Source organism: Lichenostomus cassidix, chromosome 25 (genome assembly GCF_008360975.1).
Source record: "Lichenostomus cassidix isolate B80296 chromosome 25, HeHo_3.0, whole genome shotgun sequence".
Classification (NCBI taxonomy): Eukaryota; Metazoa; Chordata; class Aves; order Passeriformes; family Meliphagidae; genus Lichenostomus; species Lichenostomus cassidix.
Genome location: NC_139505.1, coordinates 3,560,268 through 3,577,617, shown reverse-complemented (window position 1 = coordinate 3,577,617; position 17,350 = coordinate 3,560,268). Strand labels below are relative to the sequence as shown.

Sequence of the window (17,350 nt, the reverse complement as noted above, 5' to 3'; positions counted from 1 at the left end):
GAGGGGAAAATGGGGGAAAATTGGGAGAGAAAAGAGGGAAAATTGGGGAGGAAAAGAGGGAAAAATCAGGGGAGAAAAGGGGAAAATTGGGGAGGGAAAAAGGGAAAAATTAGGGGAGAAAAGAGGGAAAAATCAGGGAGCAAAAGAGGGAAAAGGGGGAAAATTGGGGGGAAAAGTTGGGAATTGGCTGGAATTCTCACCTGGAGCAGCTTTTTCCATGGAAAAAATCCAATAATTCCAATTTTTAACCCCAAAAATGGATGAAATTCCTCAATCATTTGGATTTTTAATGCCAAAAATGGGAATTTTTTCCAGGAAAAACTGGGAATTCCCTGGAATTCTCACCTGGAGCAGATTTTTCCATGGAAAAAGAAACTGATGAAATTCCTCAATAATTCAAATGGATGAAATTCCTCAATAATTCCAATTTTTAACACAAAAATGGGAATTTTTTCCCAGGAATGGATTTAATTCCCCAATAATTCCAATTTTTAACCCGAAAAATGGGAATTTTTTCAGGAATGGATGAAATTCCTCAGTAATTCGAATTTTTAACCCCAAAAACTGATGAAATTCCACACTAATTTGAATTTTTAACCCCAAAAATGGATGAAATTCCTCAATAATTTGAAATTTTAACCCCAAAAACTGATGAAATTCCTCAATAATTCCAACTTTTAACCCCAAAAATGGGAATTTTTTCCAGAAAAACCTGGGAATTCCCTGGAATTCTCACCTGGAGCAGCTTTTTCCATGGAAAAAAACCTGATGAAATTTCTCAATAATTTGAATTTTTAACCCCAAAAACTGATGAAATTCCTCAATAATTCCAATTTTTAACCCCAAAAACAGATGATATTCATCAATAATTCAAATTTTTAATCCCCAAAAAGGGATTCTTTTCCAGGAAAAACTGGGAATTCCCTGGAATTCTCACCTGGAGCAGCTTTTTCCATGGAAAAAAACCCAATAATTTGAATTTTTAACCCCCAAAATGGATGAAATTCCTCAATAATTCCAATTTTTCACCCCAAAAACTGATGAAATGCCTCAATAATTCCAATTTTTAACCCCAAAAGTGGATAAAATTCCTCAATAATTGCAATTTTTAACCCCAAAATGGATGAAATTCCTCAATAATTCCAATTTTTAACCCCAAAAATGGGAATTTTTTTCCAGGAAAAACTGGGAATTCCCTGGAATTCTCACCTGGAGCAGCTTTTTCCATGGAAAAAAACCTGATGAAATTCCTCAATAATTTGAATTTTTCACCCCAAAAACTGATGAAATTCCTCAATAATTCCGATTTTTAACACCAAAATGGGAATTTTTTCCAGGAAAAGTTGGGAATTGGCTGGAATTCTCACCTGGAGCAGTTTTTTCCATGGAATTGTAATCCTCCACCACGGAATCCTCGATGACATCACTGATTTTCTGCCAAGGCTCCAACTCCTCCTCCTCACACTCCATGAACAGGTCTGTGTCTGCCATCCTGGGAAAGGGGAAATGGAAATAAAATGGGAATTTGGCACTGGAAAAATAACCAAAAATGGGAATTTGGCACTGGAAAAATGGGAAAAATTGGGGACAAAAAAAGGGAATTTAGCATTGGAAAAATGGGGAAAAAATGAGGAATTTGGAACTGGAAAAATCTCCAAAATGGGGGAAAAATGGGAATTTGGCACTGGGAAAATGGGGGAAAATGGGGAAATAGGGGAAAATGGGGAAAATAATGGGGGAAAATGAATTTGGCACTGGAAAAATGGGAAAATGGGGGAAATGGGGGAAATGGGGAAAATGGGGAAAAATGGGGGAAAAAATGAAGGGATGGAAAATGGGGAAAATGGGGAAAATGGGGAAAATGGGAAAAAATGGGGAAAAATTGGGAAAAAATGGTGGTGAAAAAATAGGGAAAATGGGGGAAAATGGGGGAAAAATGGGGAAAATGGGAATTTGGAACTGGAAAAATGGGGGGGAAATGGGGAAAAAAATGGGGAAAAATGAGGGGAAAATGCGGTGAAAAAATGGGAATTTGGCACTGGAAAAATGGGGAAAAAATGGGGAAAAAATGGGGGGAAATGGGGAAAATAATGGGAATTTGGGATTGGAAAAATGGGGAAAAATGGGGAAAAATGGGGAAAAATGGGGAAAAATGGGGAAAAATGGGGAAAAATGGGGAAAATTGGGGACAAAAAATGGGAATTTGGCATTGGAAAAATGGGGAAAAAAAGAGGAATTTGGAACTGGAAAAATCTCCAAAAATGGGGGAAAAATGGGAATTTGGCACTGGGAAAATGGGGGAAAATGGGGAAAAAATGGAGAAAAAAATGGGAATTTGGCACTGGGAAAATGGGAAAAAATAGGGGAAAAATGGGGGGAAAAATGGAAATTGGAACTGGAAAAATGGGGGGAAAATGCGGTGAAAAAATGGGAATTTGGCACTGGAAAAATGGAAAAATGGGGAAAAAATGGGGAAAAAATGGGGGGAAATGGGGAAAATAATGGGAATTTGGCACTGGAGAAATGGGAAAAAATGGGGAAAAATGGGAATTTAGCACTGGGAAAATGGGGGAAAAATGGGGAAAAAATGGGGAAAAAATGGGAATTTGGCACTGGAAAAATATCCAAAAGGAAATTTTTAATTTTGGTTTGGTTTTGTTTCAGTAAGGGATGATATTTGTATTTTTATTGTGGTTTATTTGTAATTTTATTGTGGTTCATTTCTATTTTTATTGTGTTTTATGTTTATTTTCATTGTAGTTTATTCCTATTTTTATTGTGTTTTATTCTTATTTTTATTGTGTTTTATTCTTATTTTTATTGTGTTTTATTCTTATTTTTATTGTGTTTTATTTTTATTATGGTTTATTTTTATTGTATTTTTATTTTATTTTATTTTTGTTATTGTATTTTATTTTTAGTTTTATTATATTTTATTGTTTTATGGTGGTTTATTTTTCTAAATAAATATGTAACAAAAAGGAATAAAATAATTAAATAAAATAATTTAACGTAATAAAAATTAAATAATTTGATAAACCAAGTAATTTGATAAATTAATAAAATAAAACAATTCAATAAAAAGAAATTTTAAAACCCCTTTTTTTTTCAATAATTTTTTAAAAATAAATTTGAAATGTATTTTCCATCTGTGGAATTCGGGATGAAAATCCATGGATTTCACCAAAAATTGGGATTTTTTTCCTTCCTCTCTGCTGAAAAATCCCAAGTTATTTCTCTGGATAAAATCTGATTTCCAATTCCCATTAAAAATAAAATAAAATAAAATAAAATAAATAAATAAATAAAGCAAAAATTTAGCCTTAAATGAGTCTTGAATGAGGAAAAATTAAACATTAATAATTAATAAATAAATATAAAATTATCACATCTTAAGAACCCAAATTCTTGCAAAAATAAATTAAATTATCTTTTGATTTATTTGGATTTAATTTATATATTTGAACAAAATCCATTGAAGGGAAAGAGAATTCAAAGTAATATCAAAATATCTTATATTTAAAAGATTTAATAATTTAAATTCAATTGAATTATAAATTTAAAATACTTATAAAATCATAAAAATAAACTAATAATTTTTTAAAATCGAAAGTAAAGAATTAAAACATAAAATTTAAATTAAATTATATATTAAATTATATTAATAATTTAAATTAATAGATCAATGACAAGTTGATTTTCATATATAACTACAATAATCATAAATAATTCTAATCTAACAAATCCAAATTCCTAACAAAATAAAGGAATTCCTAATAATTCCCAATAAACAAAGAAATCAATTCCCAATAAATAAGGAAATTAGAATTCCTAATCAAGAAATCAATTGATGAAAAGAATCAAATTATTTCTTCCTAATCAAGAAATAAATTGATTTCTTCATTTCTCCCCAGAAAAATCAGGAATTCAAACGTGAAACAGAAAGAGAATTAATTAAAATTAATTCCAAATTGTCTTAAATAAGAAAATATTAATGAATAATAATTCAAGTTTAATGTTGAATTGCTGCTCATAAAGAAATAAGTGAATTTAGATATGAATTTGTTATTAAATTTATTATTATTAGAGTTAAATTTATTTATTTACACACAGAGAAATCAGGAATTCAAATGTGAAATAGGAAAAATTTGTTTTAAATTAGGACAAATAATAAATGTAAAATACTACTAATAATAAAATAATAAATATTATTATAAAATAATTAATCCCATTTTCTATTCCTCCACCAAAATTCTTTTTTTTCCCCATTTTGAAGCAAATTTTTGGGATTTTTTTCACAATTTCTTCACCCAGACTGAAGGAATGAGAATTTTCCCAAGGTGGGAAGAGTTGGGAGGAGAATTGCAGGAATTTTGGGATTTCAAGGGGAAAAAATGGGTAGGAGGAAGGTGAGGGAAAATAATAATAAAAAATAAAAAATAAAAATAAAAATAGAAATAAAAATAAAAATAAAAATAGAAATAAAGGTAAAAATAAAGATAAAAATAAAGGTGAAAATAGAGGTGAAAATAGAAATAAAGGCAAAAATAAAGGTAAAGGTAAAGATAAAGATAAAAAAATAAAAATAAGAGCAAAAATAAAAACTAAAATAAAAGCAAAAGTAAAAGCTAAAATAAAGGCAAAAACAAAAACAAAGTTAAAAATAAAGGTAGAAATAAAAGAAGAAACAAAGGTAGAAATAAAGGTAGAAATAGAAACAGAAATAGAAATAAAAGTGGAAAATAAAAATAAAAATAAAAATAAAAGAAGAAAAAGAAAAAGAAAAAGAAAAGAAAAGAAAAAGAAAAAGAAAAGAAAAAGAAAAAGAAAAAGAAAAAGAAAAAGAAAAAGAAAAAGAAAAAGAAAAAGAAAAAGAAAAAGAAAAAAAAGAATAAAAGCTAAAATAAAGGCAAAAATAAAGGTAAAGATAAAAGAAATAAAAATTTTAAAAAAGCAAAAATAAAGGCAAAGGTAAAGGCAAAAGTACAGGAAAAAATAAAAATAAAGTTAAAAATAAGCTTTAAAAATAAATTTGAAAATAAATTTAAAAATAAAAATAAAGGTAAAAATAAAGTTAAAAATAAAGTTAAAATAAAGGTTAAAAATAAATAAAAATAAAAAATAAATAAAAATAAAAATAAAAACAAAACCAAAACCAAACCAGAATTGCATGTGGAAAAGCAGAGTAGGGAAAGGGAATAAATAATTCCTGAATTTTGGGAAGAATATTTCCCAAAGGAATCAGTCCTCCCTGGGATCAAATCCTGCCAGGAAAATCCCAATAAATTCCTATTTTTGGGAAGGAGGAATTCCAGGGAAACATTAGGATTTTCAGAGCTGCAGCCTTGGGGGATGAAATCCCAAATCCTGGGATTTCCCAAAATTCCTGGAGTTTTGGGAAAAATCTGATGCTGGATTTGGCAAGGGGAGTGAAGGTTTTTCCAGTTTTCTCCCAGTTTTTTCCAGTTTTTTTCCCAGTTTTTCCCCAGTTTTTTCCAGTTTTTTTCAAGTTTTTTTCCAGTTTTTTTCCCAGTTTTTTCCCCAGTTTTTTCCAGTTTTTCCCCAGTTTTTTTCCAGTTTTTCCCCGTTTCTTCCCAGTTTTTTCCAGTTTTTCCCCAGTTTTTTCCAGTTTTTCCCCAGTTTTTTCCACTTTTTTTCATTTTTTTCCAGTTTTTTTCCAGTTTTCCCCAGTTTTTCCCAGGTGGATGTGGTTGGGATGGAACAGGACATGGGAAAATGGGAAATGATGGGATGAGGGGTGGGATGGATCCTAAAATGAGGGGTGGAGCTCAATCCTAAATCCCAAATCCCTGAGATGGTTGGGATCTCAATCCCAAATCCGAGAGGGATGGGATCCCAATCCCAAATACTTGAGAAATATGGGATCTCAGTCCTAAATCCCTGAGGATGGGATCCCAATCCCAAATTCCAGAGAAAGATGGGATCTCAATCCTAAATCCCTGAGATAGATGGGATCCCAATCCTAAATCCCTGAGAAGAATTGGATCTCAATCCTAAATCCTTGAGAAATATGGGATATCAATGCTAAATCCCTGAGAAGGATGGGATCTTAATCCTAAATCCCTGAGAAGGATGAGATCTCAATCCCAAATTCTGGAGAAGGCTGGGATCTCAATCCCAAATCCCTGAGGGGAAAGCAGGGATTCCAATCCCAAATACTTGAGAAATATGGAATCCCAATCCTAAATCTCTGAGAAGGATGGGAGCTCAATCCAAAACCCCTCAGAAGGATGGGATCCCAATCCCAAATTCCAGAGAAGGATGGGATCTCAATCCCAAATCCCTGAAAAGGATGGGATCTCAATCCCAAATACCTGAGAAATATAGGATATCAATCCTAAATCCCTGAGAAATATGGAATCCCAATCCCAAATCCCTCAGAAGGATGAAATCTCAATCTCAAATTCCAGAGACAGTTGGGACCTCAATCCCAAATCCTTGAGGAGAAAGATGGGAGCTCAATCCCAAATTCCTGAGAAGGATGGGATCTCAATCCTAAATCCCTGAGAAGAATTGGATCTCAATCCCAAATACTTGAGAAATATGGGATATCAATGCTAAATCCTTGAGAAGGTTGGGATCTCAATCCCAAATCCCTCAGAAGGATGGAATCCCAATCCTAAATTCCAGAGACGGTTGGGATCTCAATCCCAAATTCCTGAGGAGAAAGCAGGGATTCCAATCCCAAATACTTGAGAAATACAGAATCCCAATCCTAAATCTCTGAGAAGGATGGGAGCTCAATCCCAAATCCCGCAGAAGGATGGGATCCCAATCCCAAATTCCAGAGAAGGATGGGATCTCAATCCTAAATTCCTGAGGAGAAGGATGAGATCTCAATCCCAAACACTTGAGAAATATGGAATCCCAATCCTAAATCTCTGAGAACGATGGAATCTCAATCCAAAATCCCTCAGGAGGATAAAATCTCAATCCCAAATCCCTGAGAAGGATGAGATCTCAATCCCAAATCCGTCAGAAGGATGAGATCTCAATCCCAAATCCGTCAGAAGGATGAGATCTCAATCCCAAATCCGTCAGAAGGATGAGATCTCAATCCCAAATCCGTCAGAAGGATGAGATCTCAATCCCAAATCCGTCAGAAGGATGAGATCTCAATCCCAAATCCGTCAGAAGGATGAGATCTCAATCCCAAATCCGTCAGAAGGATGAGATCTCAATCCCAAATCCGTCAGAAGGATGAGATCTCAATCCCAAATCCGTCAGAAGGATGAGATCTCAATCCCAAATCCGTCAGAAGGATGAGATCTCAATCCCAAATCCGTCAGAAGGATGAGATCTCAATCCCAAATCCGTCAGAAGGATGAGATCTCAATCCCAAATCCCTGAGAAGGTTGGAATCCCAATCCCAAATACTTGAGAAATATGGAATCCCAATCCTAAATCCCTGAGAGGGATGGGATCTCAATCCCAAATCCCTGAGAGGGATGGGATCCCAATCCCAAACCCCTGAGAAGGATGGGATCTCAATCCTAAATCTCTCAGAGGGATGGGATCCCAATCCCAAATTTATGAGGAGAAGGATGGAATCCCAATCCCAAATACTTGAGAAATATGGGGTATCAATCCTAAATCTCTGAGAACGATGGGATCTCAATCCCAAATCCTTGAGAAATATGGGATATCAACCCTAAATCTCTGAGAAAGATGAGATCCCAATCCCAAATCCCTCAGAAAGACGAGATCTCAATCCCAAATCCCTGAGAGGGATGGGATCTCAATCCCAAATACTTGAGAAATATGGAATCCCAATCCCAAATACCTGAGAGGGATGGGATCTCAATCCCAAATTCCAGAGAAGGATGGGATCTCAATCCCAAAAACCTCAGAAGGATGAGATCTCAATCCCAAATACCTCAGAAGGATGAGATCTCAATCCCAAATCCCTCAGGAGGATGAGATCCCAATCCCAAATTCCAGAGAAAGATGGGATCCCAATCCTAAACCCCTGAGAAGGATAAGAGCCCAATCCCAAATCCCTGAGGAGAAGGATGGGATCCCAATCCTAAATCCCTGAGAGGGATGGAATCCCAATCCTAAATACCTGAGAGGGATGAGATCTCAATTCTAAATCCCTGAGAAAGATGGGATCTCAATCCCAAATCCCAAATCTCTGAGAGGGATGGGATCCCAATCCCAAATCCCTGAGGAGAGAACTAGAATCCCAACCCCAGGACTCTCAGAAGGTTAGGATCCCAGTCCCAAATCCCTGAAAACACAGGTGGAATCCATCCCCAAATCCCTGAGGAGAAGGCAAGGATCCCAATCCCAAATCCCTGAAGAGGAAGCTGGGATCCAAATCCCAAATCCAGTGGGATGGGATGACAACCCCAGGATCCCAAATCCCTGAGGACTAGGATCCCAGGACTCTCAGAAGGCTGGGATCCCAATCCCAAATCCCTGAAAAGAGATGTGGAATCCAAACCCCAACACCCTGAGAAGGTTGGGATCCAAATCCCAAATCCCTGAGGAGAAAGCAGGGGTACCAACCCCAAATCTCTGAAGAGAAAGCAGGGATCCCAATCCCAAATATCTGAGGGGAAAGCAGGGATCCCAATCCCAAATCTCTGAAGAGAAAGCAGGGATCCCAATCCCAAATATCTGAGGGGAAAGCAGGGATCCCAATCCCAAATCCCTGAGGAGATGGCAGGGATCCCAATGCCAAACCCAGTGGGATGGGATGACATCCCCAGGATCCCAATCCCAAATCCCTGAGGACTAGAATCCAAACCCCAGGACTCTCAAAAGGTTGGGATCCCAATTCCAAATCCCTGAGATGTGGAATCCCAACTCCAAATCCCTGAGAATTTTGGGATCCCAACCCCAAATCCCTGAGGAGAAAGGAGGGATCCCAAACCCAAATATCTGTGAAAATATGTGGAATCCCAACCCCAGGACTCTGAGGAGAAGGCAGGGATCCCAATCCCAAATCCAGTGGGATGAGATGACAACCGCAGGATCCCAATCCCAAAGCCCTGAGGACTCAGATCCCAACCCCAGGACCCTCAGAAGGCTGAGATCCCAATCCCAAATCCCTGGGGACTGGAATCCCAACCTCAGGACCCTGAGGAGAAGGCAGGGATCCCAATCCCAAATTCCTGAAAAGAGATGTGGAATCCAAAACCCAGGACTCTCAGAAGGCAGGGATCCCAATCCCAAATCCAGTGGGATGGGATGACAACCCCAGGATCCCAACCCCAAATCCCTGAGGGGAGGACTAGAATCCCAACCCCAGGACTCTCAGAAGGCTGCGATCCCAATCCCAAATCCCTGAGAAAAGATGTGGAATCCAAACCCCAACACCCCGAGGAGAAGGCAGGGATCCCAATCCCAAATCCCTGAAAAGAGATGCGGAATCCAAAACCCAGGACTCTCAGAAGGCAGGGATCCCAATCCCAAATCCAGTGGGATGGAATGACAACCGCAGGATCCCAACCCCAAATCCCTGAGAGGAGGACTAGAATCCCAACCCCAGGACACTTAGAAGACTAGGATCCCAATCCCAAATCCCTGAGAAAAGATGTGGAATCCAAACCCCAACACCCCGAGGAGAAGGTTAGGATCCCAATCCCAAACATCTGAGAAGAGATGTGGAATCCAAACCCCAGGACCCTAAGGAGAGGACTCAGATCCCAATCCCAAATCCCTGAAAAGAGATGTGAAACCCAAACCCCAGGACCCTGAGAAGGGAGGGATCCAAATCCCAAAACCCTGAGGGGAAAACTGGGATCCCAATCCCAAATCCCTGAGGAGAAGGCTGGGATTTCAATCCCAAATGCAGTGGGATGAGATGACAACCCCAGGATCCCAATCCCAAATCCGAGAATTTTGTGATCCCAACCCCAAATCCCTGATAATTTCGGGATCCCAACCCCAAATCCCTCAGAATTTCAGGATCCCAATCCCAAATCCCTCAGAATTTTGGGATCCCAATGTCAAATCCCTGAGGGGAAAGAAGGGATCCCAACCCCAGATCCCTGAGAATTTTGGTATCTCCACCCCAAACCCTTCAGAATTTCGGGATCCCAACCCCAAATCCCTCAGAATTTTGGGATCCCAACCCCAAATCCCTGAGGGGAAAGCTGGGATCCCAATCCCAAAGATCCGAGGAGAAGGCACGGATCCCAATCCCAAATCCCAGAAAAGAAGTTTTGGGATCCCAACCCCAAATCCCTGACAATTTAGGGATCCCAATCCCAAATCCCTGAAGGGAAAGCTGGAATCCCAATTCCAAATCCCTGAGGGGAAAGCTGGAATCCCAACCCCAAATTGAGAATTTCGGGATCCCAACCCCAAATCCCTGAGAATTTTGGGATCCCAATCCCAGTACCCTGAGAGAATTTTGGGATCCCAATCCCAGTACCCTGAGGGGAAGGTTGAGATCTCAGTCCCAAATCCCTGAAGGGAATTTAGGGATCCCAACCCCAAATCCCTGAGAATTTTGTGATCCCAACCCCAAATCCCTGAGAATTTCGGGATCCCAACCCCAAATCCCTGAGCGGAAAACTGGGATCGCAACCTCAAATCCCTCAGAATTTTGGGATCCCAACCCCAAATCCCTGAGGGGAAAGCTGGCATCCCAATCCCAGTACCCTGAGGATTTCGGGATCCCAACCCCAAATCCCTCAGAATTTTGTGATCCCAACCCCAAATCCCTAACAATTTCGGCATCCCACTCCCATTTCCCTGCGGCCGAGGGTTAACTCACTCAGCGAAGGTGCAGCACCAGCAGGCCGAGGATGATGATTTGGGCTCCTCTCCCCTCCAAACCGCTGATCGCAGCCCCTCCCTCTCCCTCCGCCTCACAAAACCCGGGAAAAGGCCATTTCTCCCGACAACTCCGGCCCAAGCCGCCCTATAAAACCCTCGGCGTATTGTGGCGGCTAAGAAAGGCGGCGAAAAATAATCCCCGAGCCCAACATGGCCGCCCACCAGCACGGCGGCGCCGCCAAAGAGAGGAGGGGGCGGCAGCACCGGGAGAGACGCCGCCGGGAGGGAGGGGGTGAGCGGAGGGGAACGGCGAGGTGACAATGAGGTGACAATGAGGGGACAGCGAGGGGACCGTGAGGGGAATGGGGCAGCGCGGAGGGAGACGGGCCGCAGCACCGCCGTCCCCCTCCCCTCAGCGCGGCCGCATCACCGCGCCCCCCGTCCGTGAGGGCTGCGCGCGGATCACTCCGCGTCCCTCAGAGCGCGGCGGGAGCGGCCGGCGGAACGAGCGGCGGCGGCGGCGGCTCCTCCCCGTCGCCCCGAGCCCTCCCTCCTCCTTCTTCTCCTCCTCCTCCTTCTCCTCCTGCTCTTCTCCTCCTCCTCCTCCCGCTCTTCTCCTCCTCCTCCTCCCGCCACCGCTTTGTGTACGGCGCGCTCCGGCCCTGCCGCCCCCCCCATCCCTCCCTCTCTCCCTTCATTCCCTCCTTCTCTCTCTCTCTCTCTCTCTTCCCCATTGCCGGGCGGTTCGAGCTGGTTTGATCGCCCTCTCCGGTTCGATCGCCCTCCCCGGTTCCTCTGTCACCGATCTCCCCCTCACCGCGTCCATCTCCCACCCTCGCCGCCACCATCGCCCTGCCCGCCTCACCTTCCTCCCTCAGCGCCGCCGCCGCTGCTCAGCTCCTAAGGGGCTCCGCCGCTCTCCGGCCGAGGCGACCCGCAGGGCGCGGGGGCAGGTGGCATCAGCCCCCCCCGCCACACTCCGCGGGATGCTCAGGAGGAGGAGGATGAAGATGGTGATGAAGAAGAACAAGGAGGAGGAATTATCCCTTAGCTCCGCTCGCCCTCCGTACGTTGTGCCGGGGGGCGGCTTGGCGTCGTGCGTGTGGGTTTATTTCCCCCCCATTTCTTCTCCCCTCACGGAAAGAGGGGGGGGAATAGTAAAAAAAAAAAAATAAAAAAAAAAGGTCGGCGGGCCCGGCGGGCTGATACAGGCGCTCGGCGCCCGCAGCCGCACCACACACAACACACACACCACACACACAAAAAGGCGACCTGGCCGGCGGAGGGATACGCTGACGTCACTTCCTCCTGCGCGCGGTGACGTCACTGGGCGGCCCTCAGGGAAGGAGGGAGGGAAAGGGAGGGAAAATGGCGGCGGCGGGTCGCGACCCCCTCACGGTGTTTCTCTCGTAAATCCGCCATTGCTGCGGTGCGGAGGGGTTCCTGAGGGGGTGAGGAATGGCGGGAGAGGAGCCGGCGGTGCCTCAGGGGCTGAGGGGACAATCCTGCCATGGGTTTGAGGCGCCCGCCAGCCCCTCACGGTGTTTCCCTCACAAATCCGCCATTGCTGCGGTGCTGAGGGGTTCCTGAGGGGATGAGGGATGGCGGGAGAGGAGCCGGCGGGGCCTCAGGGGCTGAGGGGACAGTCAGGATGACAATTCCCTCACGGGCTGAGGGGACAATCAGGGTGACAATCACCTCACCTCATGGGCTGAGGGGACAATCAGGGTGACAATCACCTCACGAACTGAAGGGACAATCCCGCCATGGGTTTGAGGTGCCCGCCAGCCCCTCACTGTTCTTTCCCTCACAGATCCGTCATTGCTGCGGTGCTGAGGGGTTCCTGAGGGGGTGAGGAATGGCGGGAGAGGCTGAGGGGACAGTCAGGGGACAATCACCTCACCTCACGGGCTGAGGGGACAGTCCCGCCATGGGTTTGAGGCACCTGCCAGCTTCTTTCTCTCATAGATCCGCCATTGCTGCAGTGCTGAGGGGTTCCTGAGGGGGTGAGGAATGGCGGGTGGTGCTTCAGGGGCTGAGGGGACAATCAGGGGACAATCACCTCACGAACTGAGGGGACAATTGATTCGCCCCAGTCAAGGTGACAATCACCTCACGGGCTGAGGGGACAATCCTGCCATGGGTTTGAGGCGCTCTCCAGCCCCTCACGGTGTTTCCCTCGTAAATCCGCCATTGCTGCGGTGCTGAGGGGTTCCTGAGGGGGTGAGGAATGGCGGGAGAGGGGACAATCAGGGGTCAGTCACCTCACCTCACGGGCTGAGGGGACAATCGGGGTGACAATCACCTCAGGAACTGAGGGGACAATTAGGTGACAATCACCTCAGGGGCTGAGGGGACAATCGGGGGACAATCACCTCATCTCACGGGCTGAGGGGACAATCAGGGTGACAATCAGGAACTGAGGGGACAATCGGGGGACAATCACCTCACGGGCTGAGGGGACAATCGGGGGACAATCACCTCAGGAACTGAGGGGACAATTAGGTGACAATCACCTCAGGGGCTGAGGGGACAATCGGGGGACAATCACCTCATCTCACGGGCTGAGGGGACAATCAGGGTGACAATCAGGAACTGAGGGGACAATCGGGGGACAATCACCTCACGGGCTGAGGGGACAATCGGGGGACAATCACCTCATCTCACGGGCTGAGGGGACAATCAGGGTGACAATCAGGAACTGAGGGGACAATCGGGACAATTAGGGAGGCTGAGGGGACAATCAGGTGACAATCACCTCAGGGGCTGAGGGGGCAGTCAGGGTGACAATCACCTCAGGGGCTGAGGTGACAATCCCACCATGGGTTTGAGGCTCCTCAGGGCCTTGGCGGGCTGTGAGGGGCTGGTTGGGCCTTGAGGCCAAAATATCCTACCTGAGGCAAAAAATTCCCACCTGCGGGCAAAATTTCCTCACCTGAAGCCAAAGTTCCTCAACTGAAACCAAAATTTCTTCACCTGAAACCAAAAATTCTCCACCTGAAACCGAAAATTCTCCACCTGAGGCCAAAAATTCCTCACCTGAAGCCAAAAATTGTCTACCTGTGGCCAAAATTCCTCAACTGTAATCAAAATTCCTCACCTGAGCCCAAAATTTCCTCACCTGGGGTTAAAAATTCTCGATTTGGGGCCAAAATTTCCTCACCTGAGGCCAAAAATTCTCTGCCTGAGGCCAAAATTTCTCACTTGGGGCCAAAATTCCTCAACTGAAATCAAAATTCTTCACCTGAGGCCAAAAATTCTCTACCTGAGGCCGAAGTTCCTCAACTGAAACCAAAATTCTCTACCTGAGGCCAAAATTTCCTTAGCTGAAGCCAAAATTCCCCACCTGAAGCCAAAATTTCCTCACCTGAGGCCAAAAGTTCTCCACCTGAAGCCAAAAGTTCCTCAATTGAAACAAAATTCTTCACCTGAGGCCAAGAATTCTCCACCTGAGGCAAAAATTTCCTCACCTGAGGCCAAAGTTCCACAACTGAAACCAAAATTTCCTCACCTGAAGCCAAAAATTCTCCACCTGACGCTAAAATTTCCCACCTGAGGGCAAAGTTTTTATGGAATAAAAAGGAGAAAATCGGGGAAAAAAGAGAAAATATGGAATAAAAAGGGGGAAATCAGGAGGAAAAAGGAGAGAATATGGAATAAAAAGGGGAAAATACAGAATAAAAAAGGGAAAATATGGAATAAAAAGGAGAAAATCGATAAAAATATGGGAAAAAAGGGGGAAAATATGGAATAAAAAGAGAAAATACAGAATAAAAAAGGAGAAAATCGGGGGGAAAGGAGAAAATATTGAATAAAAAGCGGAAATTGGGGAGAAAAAGGAGAAAATATGGAACAAAAAGGGGAAAATATGAAATAAAAAGGAGAAAAGATGGAATAAAAAGGAGAAAATATGGAATAAAAAGGAGAAAAGATGGAATAAAAAAGGGAAAATATGGAATAAAATAGAGGGGAAAATGAGAAAGTGTGGGGAAAAAAAGGGAATTGCTCAGGGGGAAAAAAAATCGGGAATTTTTCCAGGCATGAAGTGGATTTTTGTCCTTTCCCCGCCCAGCTCCTCCCTCGGCTCCTCCTCTCCCAATCTCCTCCCCTTTTTCCTCTTTTTCCGACTTTTCCTGACTTTTCTCTCCATAAAATATAAATCCTCTGCGGGAATCTGAAATTTCCAACCCAGGATGGGTAAGAAATCCCAAAAAATCCCTAAAAAAATCCCAAAATATCCCAAAAAATCCCCCAAAAATCCAAAAAAAATTCCAAAAAAATCAACATTCCCGAATCTGCTGCTCAGTGCTCCCCGAGGGGTTGAAATTTCACTTTTTATTTAAATTTAAATATTTATTTCTTCCCTAAAAACCTAATTAATATAATTTTTTCACCTCTTTTTATTATACGTTTATTATATATTTTTATTTATTTTTATTTATATATTTATTTATATTTTTATTTATATATTTATTTGTATTTTATATATCTATAATATTTTATTTTATTATCGTAATTGAAATATTTCTTTCTTCCCTAAAACCTAATTAATATAATTTTATAAACTCTTATTATATATTTATTTATATATTTATTTATATTTTTATTCACTTTTTTTAAATTTTTATATTTTTTAATATAACTTAATTTTATTATCGTAATTTAAATATTTCTTCCCTAAACCCTAATAAATATAATTCTATAAACTCTTTTTATTATATTTTTCTATATTTTTATTTGTACTTTTATTTATATTTTGTATATTTTCAATATAATTTTATTTTATTCCAGTAATTTAAATATTTCTTTCTTCCTGTTATTTAGCAGCTTCAATTCCTTCATTAAAATCAACTTTTCCCTCTAATAATTTGCTTTTTTTAATCCCTAAACTCCCAAAAATTGGGAAAAAAACTCAAATTTGCTGCTTGACAACAGGAAAAAAACTTGAAAAAAATCCTAAATATCCCAATTTTCCCTTTTTAATCACATTTTCCATATTTTTGGCCATAAATCTTTCATTTTCCAGCATCTTTTCCCAGATTTTTTTAGGGAGAAAACCTGAAATTTCCGGAAACTTTTCATTTCCCTCGAGAAAACTGGGAGGAGCTAAAAAATCGTTTCCAAGGATTTCAAAACAAACGGAAAAAAAAGTGAATTTTGGGCTAAAAAACCACCGAAAATGAGGATTTTTCACCCAGCAGGAATGTGGGATTTTTATTACCCCAAAAATATCAATTTTCCCACCCAAAAAATCCGGATTTTCCTGGAATTTTGAACTCCAAAGTGATTTTTTTTGGGGAATTTTTGGCCTCCCAAGGTCCTGGAAGTTGATAAAAAGCTCTGGAAGGACCTGGAAGCTCCAAGTGGACAAAAAAATTGGGAATTTTGGCGGAATTAAGTGTTGGAATTCTCGGAAAAATTACATTTTTTAATTGTGAATTCAATCCTGAATTAATTCCTGAATGTTTTCTGTGGTTTTAGTTTTAATTTGATTTTATTTTCAATTTTTACCTTCATATTAATTTGAATTTTCACCTTAATTTTAATTTCTACTTCAATTTTAATTCCTATTTTAACCTTAATTTTATTTTTCATTTTGACCTTAATTTCAATTTTAATTTCTATTTTATTTCTAATTTTAATTTTGACCTTAATTTTAATTTTAATTCCTATTTTAATTTTAATTTTAACCTTATTTTTCAAATTTCGTTTTAATTTCATTTTTCCCAAATTTCAATCCAGATTTGGCCAAAAATTTGGGATAAATTCAGTATTTTATTCCTGGAATTACCAAATCCAAGACCCCAAAATTTGGGATAAAATTTGATGGAATTTGAGGGACTTTTGATAGAATTTGATGGAATTTGGTAGAATTTTGATGGAATTTTGATATAATTTGATGGATTTTTTATGGAATTTACTGGAATTTTTATGGAATTTTGATGTCATTTGAAGGAATTTGATGGAATTTTGATGGAATTTTAATGGAATTTGATAGAATTTTGATGGAATTTTGAAGGAATTTGATGGAATTTAATGGAATTTGAAGGAATTTGATGGAATTTAATGGAATTTGATAGAATTTTGATGGAATTTGATAGAATTTTGTTCAAATTTGATGGAAGTTTGAAGGTATTTTGATAGAATTTTGATTGGAATTTGATGGAATTTTCATGGAATTTGATGAAATTTTGATGGAAATTCGTGGAATTTAATGGAATTTGATGGAATTTTGATATAATTTGATGTAATTTGTTGGAATTTAATGGAATTTAATGGAATTTGATAGACTGATGGAAATTGATGGAATCTTAATGGCATTTTGATAGAATTTTGATGGAATTTTGATGGAATTTTGATACAATTTGATGGCATTTTCATGGAATTTGAAGGAATTTGATGGAATTTCATGGAATTTGAAGGAATTTGATGGAATTTTGATGGAATTTTGACAGAATTTGATAGAATTTGATAGAATTTTGATGGTATTTGAAGGAATTTGATAGAATTTTGATGGAATTTTGATGGAATTTGATGGAATTTGATGAAATTTTGATGGAATTTGATGGAATTTGATGGAATTTAATGGAATTTGATA

The 17,350-nt window shown here is 40.6% G+C and overlaps 1 protein-coding gene across 1 annotated transcript in view; it reads right to left on the bottom strand.

Moving 5' to 3' along the window:
- Positions 1-12,372, bottom strand: part of POGZ (pogo transposable element derived with ZNF domain) — a 75,858-nt gene extending 63,486 nt beyond the window's left edge. The window contains exons 1-2 of the mRNA XM_085082648.1: positions 11,618-12,372; positions 1,368-1,492 (exon numbers count right to left, since the gene is read on the bottom strand). Coding sequence (XP_084938774.1) covers positions 1,368-1,491 — 124 coding nt within the window. The 5' untranslated portion in view covers position 1,492; positions 11,618-12,372. The remainder of the gene's footprint in view (positions 1-1,367; positions 1,493-11,617) is intronic.
- Between the last annotated feature and the right edge of the window lie 4,978 nt (positions 12,373-17,350).